The sequence below is a fragment of the Mustela nivalis genome (assembly GCF_964662115.1).
Source record: "Mustela nivalis genome assembly, chromosome: 15".
NCBI classification, from domain to species: Eukaryota; Metazoa; Chordata; class Mammalia; order Carnivora; family Mustelidae; genus Mustela; species Mustela nivalis.
The window spans coordinates 25,689,631-25,713,080 of record NC_139034.1 but is presented as its reverse complement, the minus strand read 5'-3'; the positions used below and the strand labels follow the sequence as shown (position 1 = coordinate 25,713,080).

The 23,450-nt window shown below is 45.3% G+C and overlaps 2 protein-coding genes and 2 pseudogenes across 8 annotated transcripts in view; 3 read left to right on the top strand and 1 right to left on the bottom strand.

Annotated features, from left to right (window-relative positions):
* Nucleotides 1–15,656, top strand: part of LOC309848617 (mitochondrial ornithine transporter 1-like) — a 194,553-nt pseudogene extending 178,897 nt beyond the window's left edge. Inside the window, exons 3-7 of the transcript XR_014316578.1 lie at nt 5,467–5,725; nt 9,638–9,775; nt 12,884–13,052; nt 14,005–14,163; nt 15,222–15,656. The product of XR_014316578.1 is annotated as a mitochondrial ornithine transporter 1-like (transcript). The remainder of the gene's footprint in view (nt 1–5,466; nt 5,726–9,637; nt 9,776–12,883; nt 13,053–14,004; nt 14,164–15,221) is intronic.
* Nucleotides 1–18,100, top strand: part of LOC309848625 (mitochondrial ornithine transporter 1-like) — a 192,953-nt gene extending 174,853 nt beyond the window's left edge. Inside the window, exon 6 of the mRNA XM_082700520.1 lies at nt 16,892–18,100. The gene's annotated coding sequence lies outside the window, so the exon portion shown is untranslated. The remainder of the gene's footprint in view (nt 1–16,891) is intronic.
* LOC309848615 (mitochondrial ornithine transporter 1-like) overlaps nt 1–23,450 on the top strand; it is a 308,432-nt pseudogene that overhangs the window by 178,847 nt on the left and 106,135 nt on the right. The window lies entirely within an intron of this gene.
* The window catches only part of LOC309848619 (small ribosomal subunit protein mS31-like), a 53,601-nt gene continuing 48,393 nt past the window's right edge, over nt 18,243–23,450 (bottom strand). For 2 of the 5 annotated variants that reach the window (XM_082700510.1, XM_082700514.1), the window contains 3 exons: nt 21,230–21,326; nt 19,570–19,640; nt 18,243–18,476 (listed from right to left, as the gene is read on the bottom strand). In XM_082700510.1, the coding sequence (XP_082556636.1) occupies nt 18,380–18,476; nt 19,570–19,640; nt 21,230–21,326 (265 nt within the window). In that variant the 3' untranslated portion in view covers nt 18,243–18,379. The remainder of the gene's footprint in view (nt 18,477–19,569; nt 19,641–21,229; nt 21,327–23,450) is intronic. The other 3 variants (XM_082700511.1, XM_082700512.1, XM_082700515.1) reach the window with 3 other exon arrangements.

Below are 23,450 nucleotides of genomic sequence, written 5' to 3'. Positions count from 1 at the left end.
TGTTTGGAGAGTTTTGTGTCTGTTTTCCTTCAAACTATGGTGATTCCTGATGGGAGTACTCAAATTTGTACATAAATGCCTATTCTGCTTACCAGAACTTATCTCTAGTGACTTTGAGGGAGAGGTCAAACACAAGGTTAGACAGACCGTCCCAATTCCTTGATTTATGAGCATATCTGTTTCCTCTTTTTTCTGGGGTTTTTGTTCCATCCAAGGTTTCACCAATTTTTATCTGAGTCCCAAGCCAAATAATTTTAGGCAATTTCTTTAAGTCCATTGGAGACCTCTCTTATCTCAATCTGGAAGGCAAGTCTTTACATGTTCTACTTCAGGGTCCTCTCCTTCGTCCCACGATAAAACTACTTCCATTTCCTACCCTGAACATTCTTCCTCCTCTGGCTCAGAATCTTCTACTTCTTTAGTTACAATAATCTCCAAGGCATCTTTGGTCATTTCCTCAACTCCATGCTTCATATTTACCACAGTATGGCATTGGAAGATGGAATCCTTTCCTCACATTATTCCAAAGCCACCTCTTCTCCCTTCTTCCGCACCTTCAAGCCTCCTTCCTCCCTCCTCTTATAAATCTTACCGTCTTCCTGTCGAGGGTTTGTTTTTCCTTCCACTCTGAAGACCCTTCCTCCTGAGTCTCTATGTTCTTCACCTCCTCTGGCTCAGCAACCTTTACCTCTTTAACAAATAGCTCAAGCCATCACCAGTTTCGTCCCCAGTTCCATGCTTTGAGTTTACTAGTTTTATCTACTTTTTCTTGAATTTGTATCTTCCTCCTTCCTTTTTTCATTTTGTGGGAGTGTATCTTTCAGTAATTCTTTCATAAATGATTTCTGGCTGGTAAATTTGATGCGGCTTTACATATCTGAAAAGGTCCTTCACCACCCTTAAGGCCTAAATGCTCATTTAACTCGATATAGAATTTAAATTCAAAATCACTTTCCCTTAGAATGTTGAAGACATTAACTCCATTGCTTACTAATATTCAGTGTTGCTGATGAAAAGTCTGCTGCCAATGCAAGTCTTGCTCCTTCATCTTCTCTGGAGGTTTGTAGAATATTTGCTTTATTCTTTAAACTGAGAGGGATTTTTTTCCCATCTTTGCTTTGACCAGTTCGTCCTCTGCAATGTCTCTCTTCTCTCCTGGTACTTCTGTAGGATGCTCTGTCTCTGCGTCCATCAACTGTATTGCTTATGGCTTCTTCCCCACTTCCCATGACTTTGTGTTTTTGTGATTCATCATGGGGCAATTCCTTGCCTTGGTTTGTCTTGTATGCTTTAGCTTCATCTAATTTGCTAGTTACTTCTTTTCTTCTAAAAATCAAATTTTCAATATCCTCAACTATTTTAGAGTGTACTGCTCCTGTTTTCTTAATCCTGTTTTTTATGTGACTATATCTTTTATTTGTTACTACTCCTTTTTGGTACAAGAATTCTTTGGATTTTTCATTCTAAAATTTCCTTCAGGTCCTATTTTAAAAAGGATTTTAAGTTATTTACTTGAAAAAGAGAGTGAGCACAAGTGTGAGTGCAAACAGTGGGGGGAGGCAAGAGGGGCAGAGAGACAGAGAGAGAAGCAGGCTCTCTGCTGAGGAGGGAGTCCGATGTGGGCTTGGATACCAGGACTCTGAGGTCATGACCTGAGCTGAAGGCAGATGCTTAACTGAGTCACCCAGGCCCCCCTCCTTCAGGTCATTTTTAAGATTGTCTTATCTTTTCAACCACTAAGTCCAGGTTTTCCATCAAGCCTTTAAACTTCCTCATGATAACTACTGATGGGTCTCTGCATTTTCAGTCTAATACGTGCGCCATCTTCTGGTCATTTTCTGTCAACCGAATTCTTTCCCCATGGTGATATTTTCCTATTTCTTTGTGAAAGTCTAGTAATTCCTTCCTTCCTTCCTTCCTTCCTTCCTTCCTTCCTTCCTTCCTTCCTTTCTTTCTCTCAAGATTTTACTTTTAAGTAATCTTTTTACCCAATGTAGGGCTCGAACTCACAACCCTAACATCCAGAGCTGCATGCTCTTCTGACAGCTAACCAGGCATGCCAAGTCTAGCAATTTCTGACTGTACATGAGACATTGTTATGTATTCAAAACAGAAGTATTTTATTTTGCTGAAGAGTAATTTTTGTTTTTTTCAAGCCCGTTCAACTCTCCCAAACTAAAAAATCTTAAAAATATCTATATGTATCTATATACATCTATCTATACATATCATCCAGTGAGAGTCTTCAACTACAAGGAAGTTAGTTATCTGCAGAGCAGTATTTGGTCTTCAGCACAGCCATGTCTCAGTGTCTCGACAAGGGATCCAGCCTGAGGATACACACACACACACACACACACACACACACACATGGACACGCACATGCACACACACCAAGGGCTTTGTAGTATATCTAGAAATCTGGGATTGCAATACCTCCATCTTTGTTGTTCTTTCTCGAGATTCCTTTGGTTACTCAAGAACACTTGTGCTTCCGTACAAATTTTAGGATTATTTGTCTGGTTCTTTGAAAAATGCTGGTGGTATTTTGGTAAGGATTGCATTGAATCCATTGATTTGCTTTGGGTAACATGGACATTTTAACAGCTTTTTCTTCCAATTCATAATCATGGTACAATGTTCCATTTGTGCTGTCTTCAATCTCTTTCTCATTGCTGTATAAGTTGCAGAGAACAGGTCTTTACCTCCTTGGTTAAGTTTATTCCTAAGTCTTCTATTCTTTTTGTTGCAATTAAGCAGAATATTTATCAAGTGCCTCCATTGGGTTTGAGGTTCTCCATTTTTGCATGGGTGGACAAGGTGGTCCTGGACCTTCTGGTGAAGGGTCTGCTGCTTGGTCATCCCCATTTTCACCACCGACACCATCCCTGCCAGGTTAGATTTCCTTACCACCTTGTTATTTGCTGACTCAACTATTTTAAGCATAGAAAACCCACAACACTGGCCCTGGTAAAGTATAGAGTGCACCATGGTCTGAGCCCCTCTCTTGTAGGGCCTTTTGGGACATCTATGAAAGAACACAGAACTATTTCTATTTTTCAGTCAAGGAGAATGAGATGATCAGAGGTCTATGCTTTGAGCAAGTGGAGAAATACTCCTCTAAGTTATTCATAGCTTCTGGGATACCTGATGGGTATCTGAGGACCTGCTAGGTCTCAGTGGCTGGTGCTGGTGTTCCGAATCGTCATCACCCACTTAACGGGGGCCTAGACAGTGTCGTTTGTGGTAAATTACATGGGAGTCAGTTACCTCCATAGATGAGCGGAGGGAAATGTAGTTAGTATTTGAGCATGCACTAGCCTCCTACCTTCTCGCTGTTGGAAATGTAACTGTTACAGATATGCAACAAGTCCTTGTACTAGCAGCCTGTGATGTCGGAACTGTTGAAGATGATTGAGTTAAACTATGGAAAGGTTCCAGTTAAAATTGCAGTGCTCTGAATGAAGTGGTTTATTCACTTTATCTGTGTCTTGGTCACCTAAATTTTGTACCCTCTTTAAAAATGCTGACATTCACCTCTTCTTTTGGAATAATTGTTTTTTTATATAATTAGGGTCCTATTTTATTCCTAGAAGTACCTGAGAGAGAATAACTATAATTGTAGTACAGATATACTTGCAATTGCTTAAAAGAAGAGCTCACAGTTTTCAGGCTCCTTGAACATGTTTATCTGCCAGTAATTTGTGGGAGTTATTGAAAACAGCCCCTCTCCTGTCTCTACTTTGCACAATTCAGACAGAGTAACTATGTAATGTCAGTTATGAAATCGCACAAAATTACATAAAATATTTATGTAAGCCTTCTCTTCCATTTTTTAAAAAGATTTTATTTATTTATTTGACAGAGATCACAAGTAGGCAGAGAGGCAGGCAGAGAGAGAGGAGAAAGCAGGCTCCCTGCTGAGCAAAGAGCCCAATGTGGGACTTGATCCGAGGACCCTGGGATCATGACCTGAGCCGAAGGCAGAGGCTTTAACCCACTGAGCCACCCAGGTGCCCCTTCTCTTCCATTTTTTTTAAAAAAGGTCTTGAGGTGGGGGCAGGAGCAGAGGGGGAAGAATAAGCAGACCCCATGCGGAGCACTGAGCCCAACGTGGGGCTCAGTCTCAAAACCCAAAGAACAGGACCTGAGCCCAAATCAAGAGTCTGATACTTGACTGACTGAGCCATCCAGGGGCCCCGCCTTCTCTTCAATTTTGATGACACTTTAAAAACCTAATCCAGGGGTCCCTGAGTGGCTCAGTGGGTTAAGCCTCTGCTTTTGGCTCAGGTCATGGTCTCAGAATCCTGGGATCAAGTCCCGCATCCGGTTCTCTGCTCAGTGGGGAACCTGCTTCTCCCTCTTTCTCTCTGCCTGCCTCTCTGCCTACTTGTAATCTCTCTCTGTCAAATAAATAAATACAATCTCTTATACATACATACATACATACATACATACATACATACATACCTAATCCAATAGTTAGGTTTTCTGACATAAACAGTGGACATCTGAGATGCAGGGATCTCTGAGGCCCAGGAAAGGTAGAAGCATTAACGAGTGGCATTTTTCAAATGCTGACCTAGGCCAGGGTCCGAGGTTAAGACAGGGTGGCGTGGCTAGAGTTCATTCTTTTCCTTACCTTCAGACTTTTTTATTGAGGTCCTCTACAGCAATTTAGATTTTGCTGTTTTCTAAACTCTTACAATATAAAAGTGTAAAAATACATGATTGATGCTAAGCACGGTAGGATTCAGTGCATTCTCCCTTCGAATACGAATCATTGGTTGGTAGAATCCAGATGAAAATTTTCCGTGTGGTCCAATTTTAGCTCTTTAGGGATTAGCCAGACTCTCTGTCATCTTTCTCTGTTGCCTCTTTCCCTGTTTTTCTGATAGTCATCTGTGCTGCGGGGATTAGGCAGAGAGGGGTGAGTCCCTCCTGCCAGACTTCTCCTCCCTCCCTTGCTATGACTGCACGCAGCAGAGGGACTGTTCTTCATGAGCTGTTCCCACAGCAGCTGTTATCTTCAGCCTTCTCGTCCATTTTTATGTAATCCTCGTGCAAACTGGATGGGGAGCCAAGGCTCTGAAGTTAATATCGCTTGTCCAGACTCTCACAGCAGAGCCGGCCTTAGGGACCAAGTCCATCTGACCCCATTGCTGACCCCTCCGCACACACGCCACCCCCGTGCGCCCTGCGGTCTTGACTGTTGAACACGTGTCTGTCTCTCCCACCGAGGGTGGGTTCCTTCAGAGCTGGAGCTGGGTGCCGGGCACAGTGGGGACCCTTTGTTGTTAACTGAACTGGGCTTGGAGGTTTCATTGCCGGTGAGGGGTGGGAAGAGAGGTTGGAGTGAAAGCCCTGCGGTAGGGTACTTATCATTCTCTAAATTTCTGTAGGTGTTTGTGGCTGCATTCCAAACCAGAAGACGGGTGCTGGAGGAGGCTTCTGTCCTGCTTTTAGGGGGCACAGCATGTGTACTGACCGGGCAGCCCTCTGACACCTTGAAAGTGAAGATGAAGATGTTCCCTGACCTGTACCGGGGCTTCACCGACTGCTGCCTGTAGACCTACTCCCAGGTGGGCTTCCGCAGCTTCTACAAGGGGACCAGCCCAGCGCTGATCGCCAACATCGCCGAGAGCTCGGTCCTCTTCATGTGCTATAGCTTGTGCCAACAGGTGGTGTGGAAAGTGGTTTGATTGGAGAAGCAGGCCAGGCTGAGGTGAGTTGTGGGCACTAACACTTTCTTCCTTTGTTTAGGAAAGACACCATTTTTGATAAACATAAACTTTTATGATACCTTATGGGAAGAGTGTTTCCTTTTCTAAAATAACCACTTTGTTTCTGATTGTGAAGTTGTCATGTAAAACTTGCAGAAGGCTGGTCAGTAATGCACCCTGAATAAGGAGGTGCCCTTACATTCTGCTGTTCTTCAGGAAGATGCTTTTCAGATGCCCTGTGGTACTGCTTCTCTTGTGGGCACCAGGGCTGGACGGGAGCCACAGGTGCAACTTGTGAGCCGAGCTTTGGGTTCCCCTTCATCAGAGTGCAGAGGACTGGAAGAAGCTGCCTGAGCCAGACAGGCTGGAGAGCAACTGGGAATTTTAGGAGGAGCTGGAAGCATCTGTGAAGATGCGGATGGACTGACTCTTTGGCCAAGTCGGCCCAAACATCGGACTTCAGCTTGTGCCGCATCCTCCCTTGCATATTTATTTACACAGAGACCATAGAGGATTCAGAAACCACCAGGATGTGTAGTCCTCCCTTTTTTGAACATTGATTTATTTTAAATCATTGAAACTTATATCAGGTTCATGGTTGGGCAGATAGCTGTATGGGTTGTTTTGATAGGAACTGGAAACCCATTTGCAACTCCGGTCCCACCCGACTGTAGGCCCCTTCTGTGCAGAAGTGTTCTCTGGAGACGCCTAGTGATCTCAAAGATGTGCCCTTTTGTTCGCAGGAGTTTTGTCTTCATGGATGGAATGTGTTTTTTAAAAGCTTGGGACTGGGTGGAATCACCCAGGGAGATAGCATCTATAGAGGGCTGTGCATGGATTCCAGGACCTTCCAGCACAGAAGGGGTGATGAAGGGAGGAGGAAGTAAATAAATAAGCAGGAGAGAAACCAGGAGAGTGTGGGATCTCATGCTAGAGACTGACAGAAAGAACACTATAGCAACTGTCACTCTTCCTGCTAGAGGAGGAAACCTTCTCTGGGACAAGATGGGAAGTTTAGGTAACCTCCGACATTCCCAGAGGAGGATGCCTTATGGAGAAGATGGAGGTAGGAAGCAGCCACATGAGGTCCTGGAGGAAGTCCTCCAGCCAAGACGCCATTCTGTTTCATGTGGTCTCACCCCGTACCCTCCTCTCCAGTCCTGGTGAGGCAGGAGGGAGCTGCGTCTTCATCCCACACAACAGTGTTTGCTTATTACCTGGCAGGGAGTGGCCACATTAGAGTTGATGGAGCTGGGGCACCCACACCTGTCCTGTTTTGTTCATCCCTCCTCATGATCTGTGAGAGCAGCAGAGCTCTCCCTGCTGTTCTGTTTTAAAACTGGGGACTCCCGACTTGCAGATACTGGCTTAGGATCCTATTACTTGAGCTCATAACTGAGCACAGGACCCAGAGCCGTGTCTTCTGAGTCCCCGTCCAGAACTCTTGCCGTAAGACCAGAGTCAGGACTCTAGACTGTGGTAGGGGTCAGGTCTAGAGGAAGGCGTGATCAGTAGAGGCAATGAAAGGAAAGCACTGCTTGGATGAGCCTGCCATGAATTTCAGCAATGATACCGTAAATATTTGCATGTCCTTGGCTTGAATGCCACCCCGAGTAGAGTTCTCCTTTGACCTTTGTCCACATGGGGTCCTAACACAGCAGGAGGGTTCAGGTATATGTTTGTTGAATGGGAGATAAGCAACCGATTCTTACCAAATCCAATCCTGTGCCTGCTGCGGTTTCAGTTCTGGGTCTAACGCCTCTCCTGCAGGTGCAGCCTGGGGCCCCGTGTGCCTCACTGGGCACCCAGGTAGGGGAGAGGACTCAAAGTCCACTGCAGGTGCGCTTTGGCCTTGCTGTTGCACTAGAACAGCGTGCTCATACTCAGGCCCCCGACTCTTAGGCTGAAGGGCTTCCACACCGATCGATGCCATCTTTGTTCCCGCAAACCTGGCCGTTCTGGCTGCTGGTCAGCAAATTGATGAAGGGTGCCCGAGGGAAACAAAGCCTGGATCTGCAGGCTGGCTGAAGGACTGCAGAAGCCACCTGAAGCTTTGGTCTTGACAGTCCACCGAGTACGTGTGAACCATGTTGAACAGTTTCCATTCGCTAGAACCTGAGCACCAGCAGAGTTGCATGTCGCTGGGTAATGGCCTCATACCTGATTCTCTGAAATGAGAAGCAAATCTGGAACACAATCAGGGTCTCCATCCTGGAAGAAAGCCTCGCTCCCCACCAACTCTTCTGGAAGCAGACAGGCTTGGGCCCTGCCCTCCGTCTGCCCATGGCCCCGATGCCAGGTCACCGGGGACCAGAAAGTTGGGGCTGAGATTGGAGGCGGCCCTTGATTTTCTCTTCCTGTCTGACGTCCCTTTGTGTGACTGTTTAACAGAACCCCGGACAGTCGCATGTGCTCGGTCTGTTAGACTTTTGCTCACGGTTTGGGGAAAGCTTGGGAGGGGATCTCCGTAGCCTGGGAGGGGGTTGCCTCATGGGGGTGTGGCGTCCTGGTGGTTAGGTGACGCAGGCTGCTGGCTTAACAGGTGAGAGTCAGGGAGCCAATCGTCCTGTGAGCAGCTCACTCTTCCTGCCCAGTCCCGGGTGCCAGCAGAGCTCTTGTGACCGAACACTCCGGGGCTGGAAGGGATCTTATTTTCTGACCCTTGTGAACACTCAGGAGAATTCCTGACAGTTAATCTCTCAGACTTTTCCCCGTATTTTTGAACTCTGATGGGACCTTGCTTTCACAGGCCTGCTGGTGACTGTGGCTGGTGGTACCAGACCCTCCTGTGGTGAAATGAATTCTTGTGTTCCGTGCATTTGCTTCTCCGTTTAGATTCCCGGTGTAGCCATTTTACCTCCAGCCCTGGAGCTTGCTGACCCCTCCTTCACCCCCTCCTCCCCTGTCCTCGCTCCTGCTGCCCTCTGGGGCTGAGGTCAGGAGGTCGTCAGCGGAACTGGGAAATCTTTTTTGCAATGAGCAGCTTTTTGGTTAAAGATTTATTCTGGGCTTTCATCTGCAACAGTAACGTTGTACATGTGGTTGTTCCACGTTGGATTTGGGGCATGCAGGGATGGCCCCAGAACCTCGCTTTATGAAGCTTAGTGGCAGATACGCCGAAGTATCGTGATGGTGTGTCTTTGGGGTAGTGGGAGTTTGGGTAATTTTTTTACTCCCTCTTTTTTTGTTTGTTTGTTTGTTTTTGTTTTTTGATTGTTTGTTTTCTATATCACTGTGTTTTAGTGTGGCTGCTGTAACAAAATACCGTCAACTGGATGGCTTAAACAAACATTTGTTTCTCACAGTTTTGAAAACTGGAAAGCCCAAGATCATGGTGCTGGTTGACTGGGTGTCTGGTGAGGGCCTATTTCCTGGTTTACAGAGGGACACCTTCTTGCTGTGTCCTCAAAGGGTGGATAGAGAGAGCGGTGGCCTCTTATAAGGACACTGATTGCATCATGGGGGGTTCTACCCTCACAACCTCACTAAACCTAAGCACCTCCCAGAGGCCCCCTCCGAATACGTCACCTTGGGGGATTATGGATTCTGCATAGAGCCTTAGGGGTGGGGGATATATTCCGTGCGTGTCGCCAGGACTATGACTAATAAAAGGAGCTGGATCTTGCAGTCAGGCAGACCCAGGTCTGAATCCTAGCATTGCCACATGGTAGTGGTGTGACTTCAGGTACATTAGGTATTATGCACGGTTTTTCCACATGAAATTTGGGGTGTCGGTATCGGTGTTGGCTTCCCAGGGCTGGGATCCTTAGATGAAACCGCATGTGCGAGTTCCCAGTGGGCACTCGGCAAAGGGTTCCTCTCATTTGATCCTTGCTCTCCCTTACAGCCGAGCGCTTTGAGTGGGGAGTGCTGAATAAACAAATGACCAGACTCTTGTGCTGGTTTCCTTCCAGTGATCTGTAGAACACAGCCGCGGGTTCCTTCGCCTCTGCCTTAGCGGCCCTGGTGCTCTGTCCCACTGAGCTCGTCAAGTGCTGTCTGCAGACCATGTATGAGATGGAGTCGTCAGGGAAGATCGCCAGAAGCCACAAGTAAGCGCTGTTCAGGGTTTCTCATTGCCTTGGTGCATTGAGTATTTGTCAGTTTTATATTCTACTAAAACTCAGTGGCAGAGAAAGAGATTTATCTACTCCAAAATACTGTGGTTTTAGAACTCTTTCCCCTACCAGTCAGAGGGGTACTTCCTAAATGACCTTTCAGAGGCCAGACCCACTCCTGCTCCCACAACGGACCACTGTCTGCAGATGTTTCACACCTGGGACGTGGAGAGGCCGAGAGCTCCTCTCACTCTTGGCTCATCGAGTGCATGAGGCAGTGTCCCCAGCTGTGTTGGAGGCACACAGCAGACAGCTTTGAAACCGTGTCTGAGAGCTGAGCCTTCAGAATTGCCAACTTAGGTTCCAAGATGGATATTTGGTGCCCGTTCCCAGGTTTCACGTGAGCGGATCAGCCCAGATTTCAGGGTCACTCTCTTACCTACCCCCGCACCCTTCTCGTGTACCGACAGCGAGCCTGGCTTCTGAACACTCCTCAGAGCCCTGGGGAGCTACTCTGCAGTTATCAGAATGCTCTCCCCCTCAGTCCTGCAAACAGATTCTAGTTACATAAGTGTGTGTCATACACAGTGTGATTTATTGTCTTTATTAATCTCAACATTTGCTTATTTATCTTGACATCTGGCTGACTAAAGCTCTTTGTAACTGTGGTTGACTCAGTGTGTAAATCTGACCGGAAAAACCAGATTAATTGACCTTTTACACAAGTAGTCTCCTCCCAGGGAGGGTGGGGTTTCTGACAGAGTTCTATATCCTGCACCCTGGGGATTCTTTACAACCAGTTTGAAGCTACTCTTTCTAGCCTAGAGGTCCAAAAGCATAAGTCTTTGAAACTTTTTATTGAAATCTGCTGTACACCCAGAAATCATAAGTGGGTGTTCTAATAGTCACTAAATACACAATTTGGTAACCAATGCCCAGATTCAGAGATAGAACAGGAACAGAACCCAGAAAATTGTTCTCATGTCCCCTAGGAGTAGTTTAAGGTTTTTTTTTTTTTCATTTAAATTTTTAATTTATATTCAATTTAGTTAACATATAAAGTATTATTAGTTCCAGGGTAGGATTTAGTGATCCGTCACTTAAATACAACACTCAGTGCTAGTTACATCAAGCATCCTTCTTAATGCCCGTCACCAATTACCCCACCCCACCCCCCTCTCCTAAAGCAACCTTCAGTTGGTTTCCCAAGGTGCTTTTTTTTTTTTAAGATTTTATTTGTTTATTTGACAGACAGTATAAGTAGGCAGAAAGGCAGACAGAGACAGAGAGGGAAGCAGACGTGGGGCTCAATCCCAGGACCCTGGGATCATGACCTGAGCCGAAGGCAGATGCTTTAACCCACTGAGCCACCCAGGCACCCCTTCCTTGGGTAGTTTTAAGGAAAGTAATTGTTGGCTCCAAAAACTTAAGCGAATGGACACCTTGCACAAAGGTAAGTATCGGTTGACAATATTTTAGGTGTGGCTATATACTCCTGGCCTACACAGGGTATATGGTACCTTGGGGTTAAGACTTGGTTCAGAAGGCAGGCCAGTCCCGTTGAGTTGGATCACTGTGTTACATTCCCATTATAGAATGCGAGCTGAGTTGTAGGAAGGACCTAGATAATGAGTGATGCCTGATGAAGCCTTCTGAAATGCTTTTGATTACCGGGTGGTTTGATTCTTCACTGGTCTAAGCGAGGTCACATGCTGAGAGCACTGTGAAGAGCAAGGGGTTTCCTAATACACACCAAAGATGTGGTTTCTGCTGCTGTTTTCCTGACAGATAAGGCCTTCCATGGTGCACACCGTCAGGAAGAGGGGTCTAGACAGAAAGGATCCTGCATTACTGCTGCTCCAGGGCTCTGATCAGCCTGAAATAGAAGTTCCTGCCTACTTACTTTCTAAAACTAAATCCTCAGTGCCTCTTGCCCTGTACAGTTTCTAAGAATTTCCATTGTCATGCCTTCAAGTAACATCTACTCCCTTAGTCCTTCACTGCACTAACACAAAGCGAAAAGACCGTAAGCATTGAACAGATTCCTTCTATACCCACCCGTTCGAAAGAAAGGTAGAGGAGGGTAGGCACAGAAGGAGGTAGAGGAGTGAGCGAATACGAGGGCATTTTATTCTTACTGAGAGTGTACAGCTCCTTATTGTAATTTCTCTTATTCATTGTTGGACAAAAGTGGGTATTGGCTCTTTTACATCTTGGATAATATCCAGAATGTATGAATGCATTTTTTTTTCAATGAACTAAAAAATAGATTTGTTTATTGAGGGCAAGAGGATGCAAGCAATATAAAAATCAGAGCTTGTCTGGCTTTCCCTGACTTTTCTTTCTCCGCCTGTCAAATGGGGGTTGGATTTTATTTGTATGTGTTCTGAGCGTCCTGATCCGCTCCTGGAATCCTTTATACAGGGGGAAGCTGTGGGTCATATTCCTGAAGACCACCTCCACTGACCACCTGTGGGGAGAACAGTCATCGGGCAGGAGTGTTGGCTTGGTAGCACCTACTTCTTTTCCCTTGTTTCTTGTGTACCATAAAATAGACCTTGCCTGCGATGGTGAGCCTTGCAACTAGCAAAAAGCAGCTCTAGAAACTTGCCTTGCCACGTTGGCACTGGTCTAGGTCCTTTGTTCTGTCCACACTCAGAGGAGGTCTTTCTGATTTTCCAGAAGTCCAGTGTACTCCTTCTCCAGGAGTGTTCTCAGGGCTTCCTTTCCTGAGTGGTACACTTGGGAAATGTGAACATGGCTCCATTTGAGACGGGGTTCTGGCGTAGTCTGCTGAAGTCTTGGCCGGAGGCATAGTGGCCACACACAGGTTTCTATGAATACACACTTTAATGATATTTCCTAGCTGTTGGACAGTTCAGGTGAGAACAGTTTTCCTAAAATAATAGGATCTGTGCTTCTCTGAGATTTCCTCCCTGCAGAAGCCTCATTTTCAGAATTTGGGCCCCTGAGTTTCTAGAATCAGCCATTACCTGCCTGCCCAGGGTTCAGCCAGGCCTGCCACTGGGGTGGGAATGCCAGGCTCGCACCCCAGTCCCCCCATTACACTGGCCCTAAGCACAGCTCCCTGTCTCCCTGCAGCACAGTCTGGTCTGTGATGAAGAGCGTCCTCAGGAAGGACGGCCCCTTGGGCTTCTACCAAAGCCTCTCCAGCACCTTACCCGAGAGGTGCCTGGCTATTTCCTCTTCTTTGGCGGCTAAGAGCTGAGCAGGTTGTTTTTTGCATCAGGGAGATCGAAGGATGAGCTAGGTAAGCATTTGGCTGGGCTGGGCCTGGCTGTGGCCTGCTTATTGCAGAGGCTGTGGGGGTCTGCTAGGCACGGAGGTTTCTGGAGGCTTGGAAAGGACCTTGGCACCTTCCTCTGGGTGCACTCATGTCCTTGCCACGAGGATGAAGCTGTGCATCCCAGACTTCTTTACTGGAGTAACATTTTAGGGGAGAAGATAGAAATTACTTTCCTCTGGGGACTCTTCAATAAAGGGGTAAATACCTGTAAAGTTGTTGCAATAAGCATAAAACTTGGTAACAAATCTTGAGTGTGTTTCCAGAGGACTGAAAAGTATTCTTTCTAGCTTGTCCTGTGTAGCTGCTTGACGCAATCATGTCAATGTTTGGCTTGCATGAATGATTACTTGTTTCTTCTCAAACACATCACTTCAGTGTTTTGGTCTTATTCTGGGGTTAGGCAAGCTCCCAGGCTTAACTATCATGTTTAATAAGACAACTTTGGCTTTCGTGGTAAAGGAAGAATCAGGGCTGTGGGGCATTAACATAATGAAATACTGCAGACTGAGAGGGTTGGAAAAAATGTGACCTGTGTTTCAGTGGCCACTGTTCTCATTCCCATGGGGTGGGGGGTGGGTTGCCATATTGTTGGGGCCTGCTGGTTCTGTGTGGGCCAGTCCCACGGAGGGCAGGTCAGGTGGGACACAGCGCCACAGTGACCAGCACTGATATGGTCCTGTGATGAGGGGCAGACCCAGAGTGCCACATGGGACATTCTGTCCCCTGTGCAGGGAGCCCAAAGGGGCTTAATCCCTGAGATCATGACCTGAGCTGAAGGCAGATGCCTTACTGACTGAGCCACGGGTGCCCCAAGTATCAGCATTTTTATTTGTATCTACCTGCACCCACTAAAACCTTGACCTCTGGAAATGTTGTCCCTGAGACAAAAATGCTGTTGGCTGTTTTCCTCCTCCAGGCCCTGTCCCTTTGATGTTAAGCGGTGGAGTTGGTGGGATCTGCCTCTGGCTTGCTGTTTACCCAGTGGATTGTGTCAAATCCAAAATTCAAGTTCTTTCCCTGTCTGGAAAACAGGCAGGATTTATCAGAACCTTTATAAGCATTGTGAAAAATAAAGGTGAGTCTGCTCATTGCAGAAATGGAGTGGGTATGTCTAGACCAGGTATTTATTTCGCTGTAACCCTCGTGGAGGTCAATCACGTGTGTGTGGTTGTTCTCTTCCCCTGCCCCCTGTCCTTTATCTAGTGCCCCTGCCTTAGCTTGCTTCCATTCTCAAGAATGTTTGCTGTCCTTGTTCCTCGCTTCTGGGCCAGGATTCTTTGTTCTAAATAGCCCGGAGGGAACTTTAAAACACCAGATTGTTCCAAGGGGACAAATGCTTGGAAGTCAGCACCCCTTGTACTATAGAGTATAGATAGTATTAGAAAACCATCTCTAACAGAACCACTAAAGGATTTAAAAGAACTTGCTGAAAGTCCCTAATGCTCAGACTTCCTGAAGGTGATTGGCTCTGAATTTTGAGAGTTAACGTAGGAGTATCAAGATTTTCTAGGAGATGTTTGTATAATGCCCGGATCGTGCCTCTGGTGAGCAGAGACCTGTCCTTTCAGCATCCGCTCTACATCTTCCACCTCGGGATGTGAACTTCTCGGGCTTGATTTTGCGAGAGAGCAGTCACAGGGTGTGGAAACGGTTCAGTTCATACTCCAGAGTTGCATAAAGCCTCATAGTTGCGCAGAGCCCTTACACCTCCCTCATCCACTTGGATCTTCATAACAGTCTGGGCAATGCCAGCTGTGGACACAGGACTGTGCTTTTGGCCCAGTGTCTTGCGGTCCTTGTCCTCCCGACTGAATCTGTGAGGCTGCTGCCCTCCTGTGTTCTGGGGCTGCTTCTCTCTGCCCAGGTGAGGCCTCGTACCAGGAGCGAGCCCGGGATTCGTATGTGGTACCTGAGCGTCACCAAGATTTGCTGGAACACTGGATGCCTGTCCTCGTTGCCGTGAGCCTCCATCCTTCCCGTTCGTCCAGGGACACCTGGACAGAAGCCCTTCCGTCCCTTGTCGGCATTCAGTGTGTTGTCTGGATCTGTCGGTGTCCAGCCCTGGGCTCTGAGGCTTCACAGGGTCTCTCTGAGAAGGGGCATCTCAGTCTTTGATCACTTTTTGTCTTCTAGGAATAACAGCCTTATATTCTGGACTGAAACCCACAATGATCCGAGGGTTCCCTGCCAATAGGGCGCTCTTTCTGGCCTACGAATACAGCAGGAAGCTGATGAGCCAGTTCGAAGCGTACTGAAGTGTCCTGGCAAAACGAAATCCAAGTCTAGGCACGTGATCATGACAGTTCATCTCAGGGTTTCATGGAGTACAAGACCAATGGGGAATTATTTTGGTTTCATAGGAGTTCTGTTTTTTTGGTCTTCCCTTATACTCTAAATCTTAAATTTTGTGAAAAGGGTCTCCATTTTATCCTATTAATTTCTGCCCATAATCGTACTGAAATTGAATTCAGTTGCTGCTCTTGTCCTTGGTGGGACATTTAGGGTGAGCCGCCGACGCTGTACAGGATCTGAAAGGCTAAATATAGTTCTTTCAGGACTTTTCGTAAACCTGTATGTGTCCGTGCAGCTTGGATGGTTACATGTTAGAAGGCGTCATTTGGTTCCATGTTTAATTCTCAGATATCACCAGAAAAACTCTGAGGTAACCATGTTTCATGAAGATGACTATGAGTGATTCCTTACTCTAGATGTAGGCTTTTAGAACCTTAGTACATGCACTGTGCTAAGTGGCTGAAGTTCAGTTTTTTTGTGGTGCTTGACAACTGAACTATGTAGATTTTGTAGAGGAGAACATATCCGCAAACTGGTGTGGCTTCCATGTTCACGATTTAAGTTAGGAGTAAGCCTCTTGGATTTTCCCAAGATGTACTGTTAAAATAGTGCCATTCACTTCCTAGGTGGGATCATCTTGACCCCTGACACATTGTCAGGTGTGGTGAGAGCAGCACGCCCCTCACCTGTGCCAGCTCCCCTTCTCTCCCAAAGAACTCCGCCTCTGCTGGGCCTTAGGTTGAGGGAGGTGCTGAGGGGAGGGGGCCCTGCTGCTGTGCTTTGTGAAGGCCCATGACCGCCAGCAGGCCTGCTCTTCCATCTCTGGGTCCTGGCCTGGGTAGGATTGCAGATTATTTCTTTGGACCTTCTTTCGCCTGCTGATGCACTTTGGCCCACTCACTCACTCACTGCCTCCACTGACCAGAAACCCTTCCCGGGAGCAGAGTGCCAAAGCCAAGAGAAGCCCTTGTTCCCTACTGGTGCCTGAAGGACAGTGCTCATGGGCAAGGTCCTCTTTTGGATGGAACTGGACAGAACCGTGGGCTTGTCCTCCACAGTGTGTGATGTTGGGGCTGATGCTCTTGTTTACATTTATCTCAGGATTGCTAACTGCCATGTTTCTTATTGGGTTGGAGCCTTTTACATTTGGTACTGGCAGTCCGTGGATTTTCAGGATTGTATGTAGGGGGTGACTTTACAAAGCAATGAAACAAGCCAAGTAATTTTATGCCATATGAATGCACTAACCACCACCACAAAACTCCAGGTCACCTGGTGTAAGAGGGTCCCTTCCTGTCCCCACTTAGGCAAGCCTCATCATACCGTGCTGCTCCAAGCCCAGCAAGGGCTCTCTCAGAAACCAGTGTTCTTAAGCAGGCTGACTCTGCTAACATCTGTCTCGTGTGTGTCTGTCCTTGTTGGCACAGTGTCCCCCTCGAGTGAAACCTCTGGTTACCTGAAGCTTTTTGTTCTCTGCAGAGGCTCTGTGCTAACTCTAGCCCACACGCCAGAAGCCAGAGGGTTGGGGCAGTGAGCAGCTGCTCTTTCTGTATACTGCAGCTGTGCAAATTGGCCCACCAGCAGCATTCTTCTTCTGCCTGGTTGTGTGGATGGGGTTGATGTAGCAGGAAACTGTTCTATTTTTTAAAATAGCTAAATTTCCTATTATGTTTTGGATAATTCTATTCCAGGGTAGTCATATCTATTCGAAAAAAAATAGTATCATTCTGATGTACCATGATGTAAGATTCTCGAGTTGTTCAAGGAAGTATTTATGTCAGTTTGTAAGGAGGCAAGCCTGTAAATTCTCTTTATGTGAGCAAAAGCACAAGAGTGTAGCAACTCAGTGGCCAGGAATTTGGATGCATCTTGGAGGGTTAGGGAAAAGAAACCCTAACTGTAATCTTCTTTCAGAAAGCAAGTCTTGAAAATTGGGGTTTTCTTCCTTAGTGCCAGATAAGTATCTACACCCCCACCCCCTGCCACCTGGTCTGCCCCTCTGGCTTATGATTGCATGCATGTTCAAGGGAACAGTACAAACTGTTTAGCAGCAACATGTGTTATTGTACACAAATTATAGCAAGTAATATAGTCAGAGCTTTTCCTAAAAAGCCTTTAGATGGGCTATTGCACTGGTAGCTGAGACCCTTTGAGGGCTATTTGGAGGGAAAGAGAGCATCTGCATCCAGGCATGTTCATAAATAAGGAACATATTAACATATAAATAATGACATATAAATAAAACATATAAATAACGAGATTTCGAATAAAACAGCATCCAGCAACGAAGAGAATAGGATTCCCTGTGGACACTGGACTAACCAGTGTTTATAGTTAAAGGATGATCTTCAGAGTTCCCTACATTTAAATGAAGTTGGCTGGAAGCAGAGTCTGTGTCAGGGGCTGTACTTTAAAATCATCTAGATTTCTCTAGGCAGACATTTCCTTTGACTTCACGGTGATGTTACAAAGAGAAAGAATCTGCTGTAATGTCTGCTTATGTTTATCCAGATTCTCTTGTCCTCCAAGGACTGCCTGTGTAATTGAACCTTGTATCACAAGCTCAGTGGGGACTGTTTATAGGAACAGTCCTATGGGCTCAAGCCTCGTACTGGTGCCAGTCGGAGGTTTGTTAAATAGCTTAGAAAAGACCTCTCTAATTTGACATTACACATGTGAAATCAGGGACTACTTACCCAAAAATACATAATAAACCTCACGCAAAATTGTGAGGAGTCATTTTAAATGTTATTTTGATATGAAAGTTCTTTTAAACTCTTAACTTTGGCACGCAGTCCCCAGGAACAGTAGTTCTCTCAACTCTGGCATACCTCCTTCAGGAAAGAAAAAGGACCACTAACGTTTTATAATGCATATACTTTAGGTGTCAAAAATGCGTATGCGTATGAAAATGTACTGTAAGTATACATGCAAGGAAGGAGGGTTAGGAGACCTAAATGTGTGGCAGGGATGGTGGGGAACAGGATCCTTCTCCCCACTTATTCAAAATGCAGCTCTACTGTGAAGTTCTCACGGTAGATATGCCAGGTTTTTTTTTTATGTGGATTATCCAGTTGGTTCCGTGGAAGGTAAAGCCTAGGAAAGAAGAAACATGTTTCAAGCACAGAAGGCCAACCAGGGTTAGTCTTAGTCCCTCTCCTGTGCCTCAGTTGGCACATACAAGTGGAAGGGCTTGGTAACATCTGGGATGGCCAATGTTGGGGCAGTCAGTAAGGCTGTTTGTAATTCCCAAAATGCTCCTTCTGCCTCAGCTGTCCACTCTACCATAGTGAGTCCTCCCTTAGCCAGTTCACAGAAAGGTCGCACCATCGCCGCAAACCGCGGTATCCACAGCTTGCAGCAGCCCACCGTCCCAAGGAACTCCCTCATGGAGACCGAAGCCTAAATAAGTGGCGTGGCTCTGACAGAGCTGTGTTTGTATTGCTGACACCCGATACCCTTTTCCCTGCAGAGTCTGCAAGAGAGCTCTTGTCCCCCACAAGCAAGACCCATAGTCCTCAGCGGCTAATTCTACTATTCCCACTAACTCAGTCCTCCTTCAAGTACTAGAGAACTAGAATTCTAGAGAACTTCCAGACTCAGGAACGAATTTCCAGAGAGGGAAGAAGTTTCCCTGGAATAATCTTCAGATAATTTATAAAAAAAAGATTTCCCAGTTTAGTCACTAGAAAGTCATTCCTAAAATAGAGACTATTGATTTTTTTTTTTTTAAGCTGTCTTCACGGATTCTTACTGTGTCCTCTAACTTCTGCCCTAGTTCCAGGTGTGTGTCAGTCACCTTTAAACTAGCTAAAGCCTTCCTCGAGGATGCTTTCCTTTCTGGCCTAGAATATGGTAGGTGGTCGGTCATCAGAAGATGAACACACACGGTGGACCTGCCCTAGTCGGGGTAATTGAGCAGACTCCTGCTACACTTGCAAGGGGAGGGATTTATTACCACACCTAGATCTGATTAGAATACGTCTCAGCTCCTATGACACGGTCCTATGGCATGGACTTTGAGGTTAAGGCCACAGTGGTTCTCAACGCTAACCCTATATTTTACATAATGAAGAATGGGGGACTTGAGGATTTCTTGGTTTCTATAAATTGAGGGCAGGAGTGCCATTCTGCCTTACACAGATCTTGGAGATTAAGCCATTTCTATTGGATTATATCAGAGCCATACCTTTTATTTTGTAAAAATGATGTATGGAACCAGAAAAAAAATGGACACTGGTCGTAATACTTGGGTAGGTCCTAAAATTAAAAAAAAAAAGTTAATTTTCATCGTAAAAATGATACTAAAAACTAATTCCAAAGGGATTAAAATTCCTCCTTTTCCCTCCTTTCTATATATGTTGAACAATTAGAGCCGTTAGACACACAGCACTTAACCTCTATAACCCTCTGCTCACGACACAAAGGAGACTTTAAGAAACGGCTTTTTCTTGCCATTCCTATCAAAATTTAAGGAAATGTGTTTTTTTCTATATAAATTAGACAATAGTCCTCCAACCTAGTTTACATCGTGCTGACCAGAGACTGATGCCACTTTATGTCCAAAGACCTCATCCATTTCTACAAACAGCAGCTGCACTGATAATTGACTGTCAGTATTAATGATAAGAATACCCACACATGAGAGAGTTTTCATCTCATGGCCCTTGAAAATCACAAAATTAAGCAACACTGCCCAGGCCAGTACTTCTTGTAGTGGAGCTCCTGCTTTGGACCACTGACTGAGCAAGTGTTCAGACCGGCTTCAGGGATCAAAGGGGAGCCATCTGATATGGGAACCACCAAGGTCAATTGCTTCCACACACCTAACATTTCACTACTGAACAGATTTTCCCATAATGGGGAGCGAGCAGGGGGTGAAGGAGGGCACAAACTTTAACTTGATCAACACTGTTAGTTGTTGGCAGTTCTGCTTGATGATTTCAATAGGAAAACAAAACCACTGAGGCTTAGAAATTCATGTAAAGAGTAACACTTGTACACTTTGTGACTTCTCAGCAGAAGTTACACACTCATGTTCAGAGCAATGACAATGGCAAACATTCTCATTTTTCATAAGGTAAATGTTAGATTAAAAATACTATTTAAGGGGCACCTGGGTGGCTCAGTGGGTTAAAGCCTCTGCCTTCAGCTCGGGTCATGATCTCAGGGTCCTGGGATGGAGCCCCATATCTGGCTCTCTGCTCAGCAGGGAGCCTGCTTCCCCCCCGCCTCTGCCTGCCTCTCTGCCCACTTGTGATCTCTGTCTGTCCAATAAAATTTAAAAAAATACTATTTAACATGAATTATGTATCGGCTCAAAGGATGGTCAGCTCTCCCTCATTTTAAAGTACTTTATAAACTATGGGGAGCACTGTGTTTTAAACATACAAAACAAAAGTGTGATCACCACTCTGCAGTAAACATACCTTTGTTTTTTCCTTATTTGAAAATATATGCAAGTTGTATAGAATTTAGAAAAAATGAGCAAGGGGCGCCTGGGTGGCTCAGTGAGTTAAGCCTCTGCCTTCAGCTCAGGTCATGATCCCAGGGTCCTGGGATTGAGCCCCACATAGGGCTCTCTGCTCAGCGGGGTGCCTGCTTCCCCCACTCCGTCTACTTGTGATCTCTGTCAAATAAAATCTTTTTTACAAAATGAGCAAAAATCTCTTATGTTCTTTTTAAAAATTTTGATATACACCGGCCTTGTTTTTCTCCCCCTCTCTGGCGAGGGGTTGACATGTCCTATCCTGTTCCTTGCCAGGAATTGTAGTAAAGGAAAGCCTAAATCAGAATCATTCAAAAGGCCAGAAAAGAATACTGGCATAGGTTGGTTCTGGATGACTCACGGAAGAAGAGAAAAACTGCACTTTGATGTCATCATACAGTGGTGGGCAGTTGGACAGATGGATTGTCACGCTGTCTGTTTCCGCATCATGAAGGATCGGTGAATGATCACACGGAACTCAGAACCATAACCCTAGCTAATGGGTGGATAAATGGTGAAGTTCAGTTTGCTTATCGCAGCTTCCTGGATTTATCAAGTACACTTGGTCTCAGAGTGCAGCCATTAGAATTATAAATAAATGTGAATCATTGTTTCTTTTCTTTTTTTTTATTAATTTTTTATTTTTTATAAACATATGTTTTTATACCCAGTGGTACAGGTCTGTGAATCACCAGGTTTACACACTTCACAGCACTCACCAAAGCACATACCCTCCCCAATGTCCATAATCCTACCCCCTTCTCCCTACCCCTTCCCCCCAGCAACCTTCATTTTGTATGTGAGATTAAGAATCACTTATGGTTTGTCTCCCTTGCAATTCCATCTTGTTTCATTTATTCTTCTTCTACCCACTTAAACCCCCATGTTGCATCACCACTTCCTCATATCAGGGAGATCATATGATAGTTGTCTTTCTCTGCTTGACTTATTTCACTAAGCATGATACGCTCTAGATCCATCCATGTCACAAATGGCAAGATTTCATTTCTTTTGATGGCTGCCTAGTATTCCATTGTGTATATATACCACATCTTCTCGATCCATTTATCTGTTAATGGACATCTAGGTTCTTTCCATAGTTTGGCTATTGTGGACATGCTGCTATAACATTCGGGTGCACGTGCCCCTTTGGATCACAACGTCTGTATCTTTAGGGTAAATACCCAATAGTGCAATTGCTGGGTCATAGGGCAGTTCTATTTTCAACATTTTGAGGAACCTCCATGCTGTTTTCTAGAGTGGCTGCACCAGCTTGCATTCCCACCAACAGTGTAGGAGGGTTCCCTTTTCTCCGCATCCTCGCCAGCATCTATCATTTCCTGACTTGTTTATTTTAGCCATTCTGACTGGTGTGAGGTGATCTCTCATTGTGGTTTTGATTTCTATTTCCCTGATGCCGAGTGATATGGAGCACTTTTTCATGTGTCTGTTGGCCCTCTGGATGTCTTCTTTGCAGAAATGTCTGTTCATGTCCTCTGCCCATTTCTTGATTGGATTATTTGTTCTTTGGGTGTTGAGTTTGCTAAGTTCTTATAGATTCTGGACACTAGTCCTTTATCTGATATGTCGTTTGCAAATATCTTCTCCCATTCTGTCAGTTGTCTTTTGATTTTGTTAACTGTTTCCTTTGCTGTGCAAAAGCTTTTGATCTTGATAAATCCCAAAAGTTCATTTTTGCCCTTGCTTCCCTTGCCTTTGGCATTGTTCCTAGGAAGAAGTTGCTGTGTCTGAGGTCGAAGAGGTTGCTGCCTGTGTTCTCCTCAAGGATTTTGATGGATTCCTTTTGCACATTGAGGTCCTTCATCCATTTTGAATCTATTTTCGTGTGTGGTGTAAGGAAATGGTCCAATTTCATTTTTCTGCATGTGGCTGTCCAATTTTCCCAACACCATTTATTGAAGAGGCTGTCTTTTTTCCATTGGACATTCTTTCCTGCTTTGTCAGAGATTAGTTGACCATAGAGTTGGGGGTCTATTTCTGGGCTCTCTATTCTGTTCCATTGATCTATGTGTCTGTTTTTGTGCCAGTACCATGCTGTCTTGATGATGACAGCTTTGTAATACAGCTTGAAATCCGGAATTGTGATGCCACCAACTTTGGCTTTCTTTTTCAATATCCCTTTGGCTATTCGAGGTCTTTTCTGGGTCCATATAAATTTTAGAATTATTTGTTCCATTTCTTTGAAAAAGATGGATGGTACTGTGATAGGAATTGAATTAAATGTGTAGATTGCTTTAGGTAGCATTTTCACAATATTTATAATTCCAATCCAGGAGCATGGAACATTTTTCCATTTCTCTGTGTCTTCCTCAATTTCTTTCATGAGTACTTTATAGTTTTCTGACCATACATTCTGTGCCTCTTTGGTTAGGTTTATTCCTAGGTATCTTATGGTTTTGCGTGCAATTGTAAATGGGATTGACTCCTTAATTTCTCTTTCTTCTGTCTTGTTGTTGGTGTAGAGAAATGCAACTGATTTCTGTGCATTGATTTTATATCCTGACACTTTACTGAATACCTGTACAAGTTCTAGCAGTTTTGGAGTGGAGTCTTTAGGGATT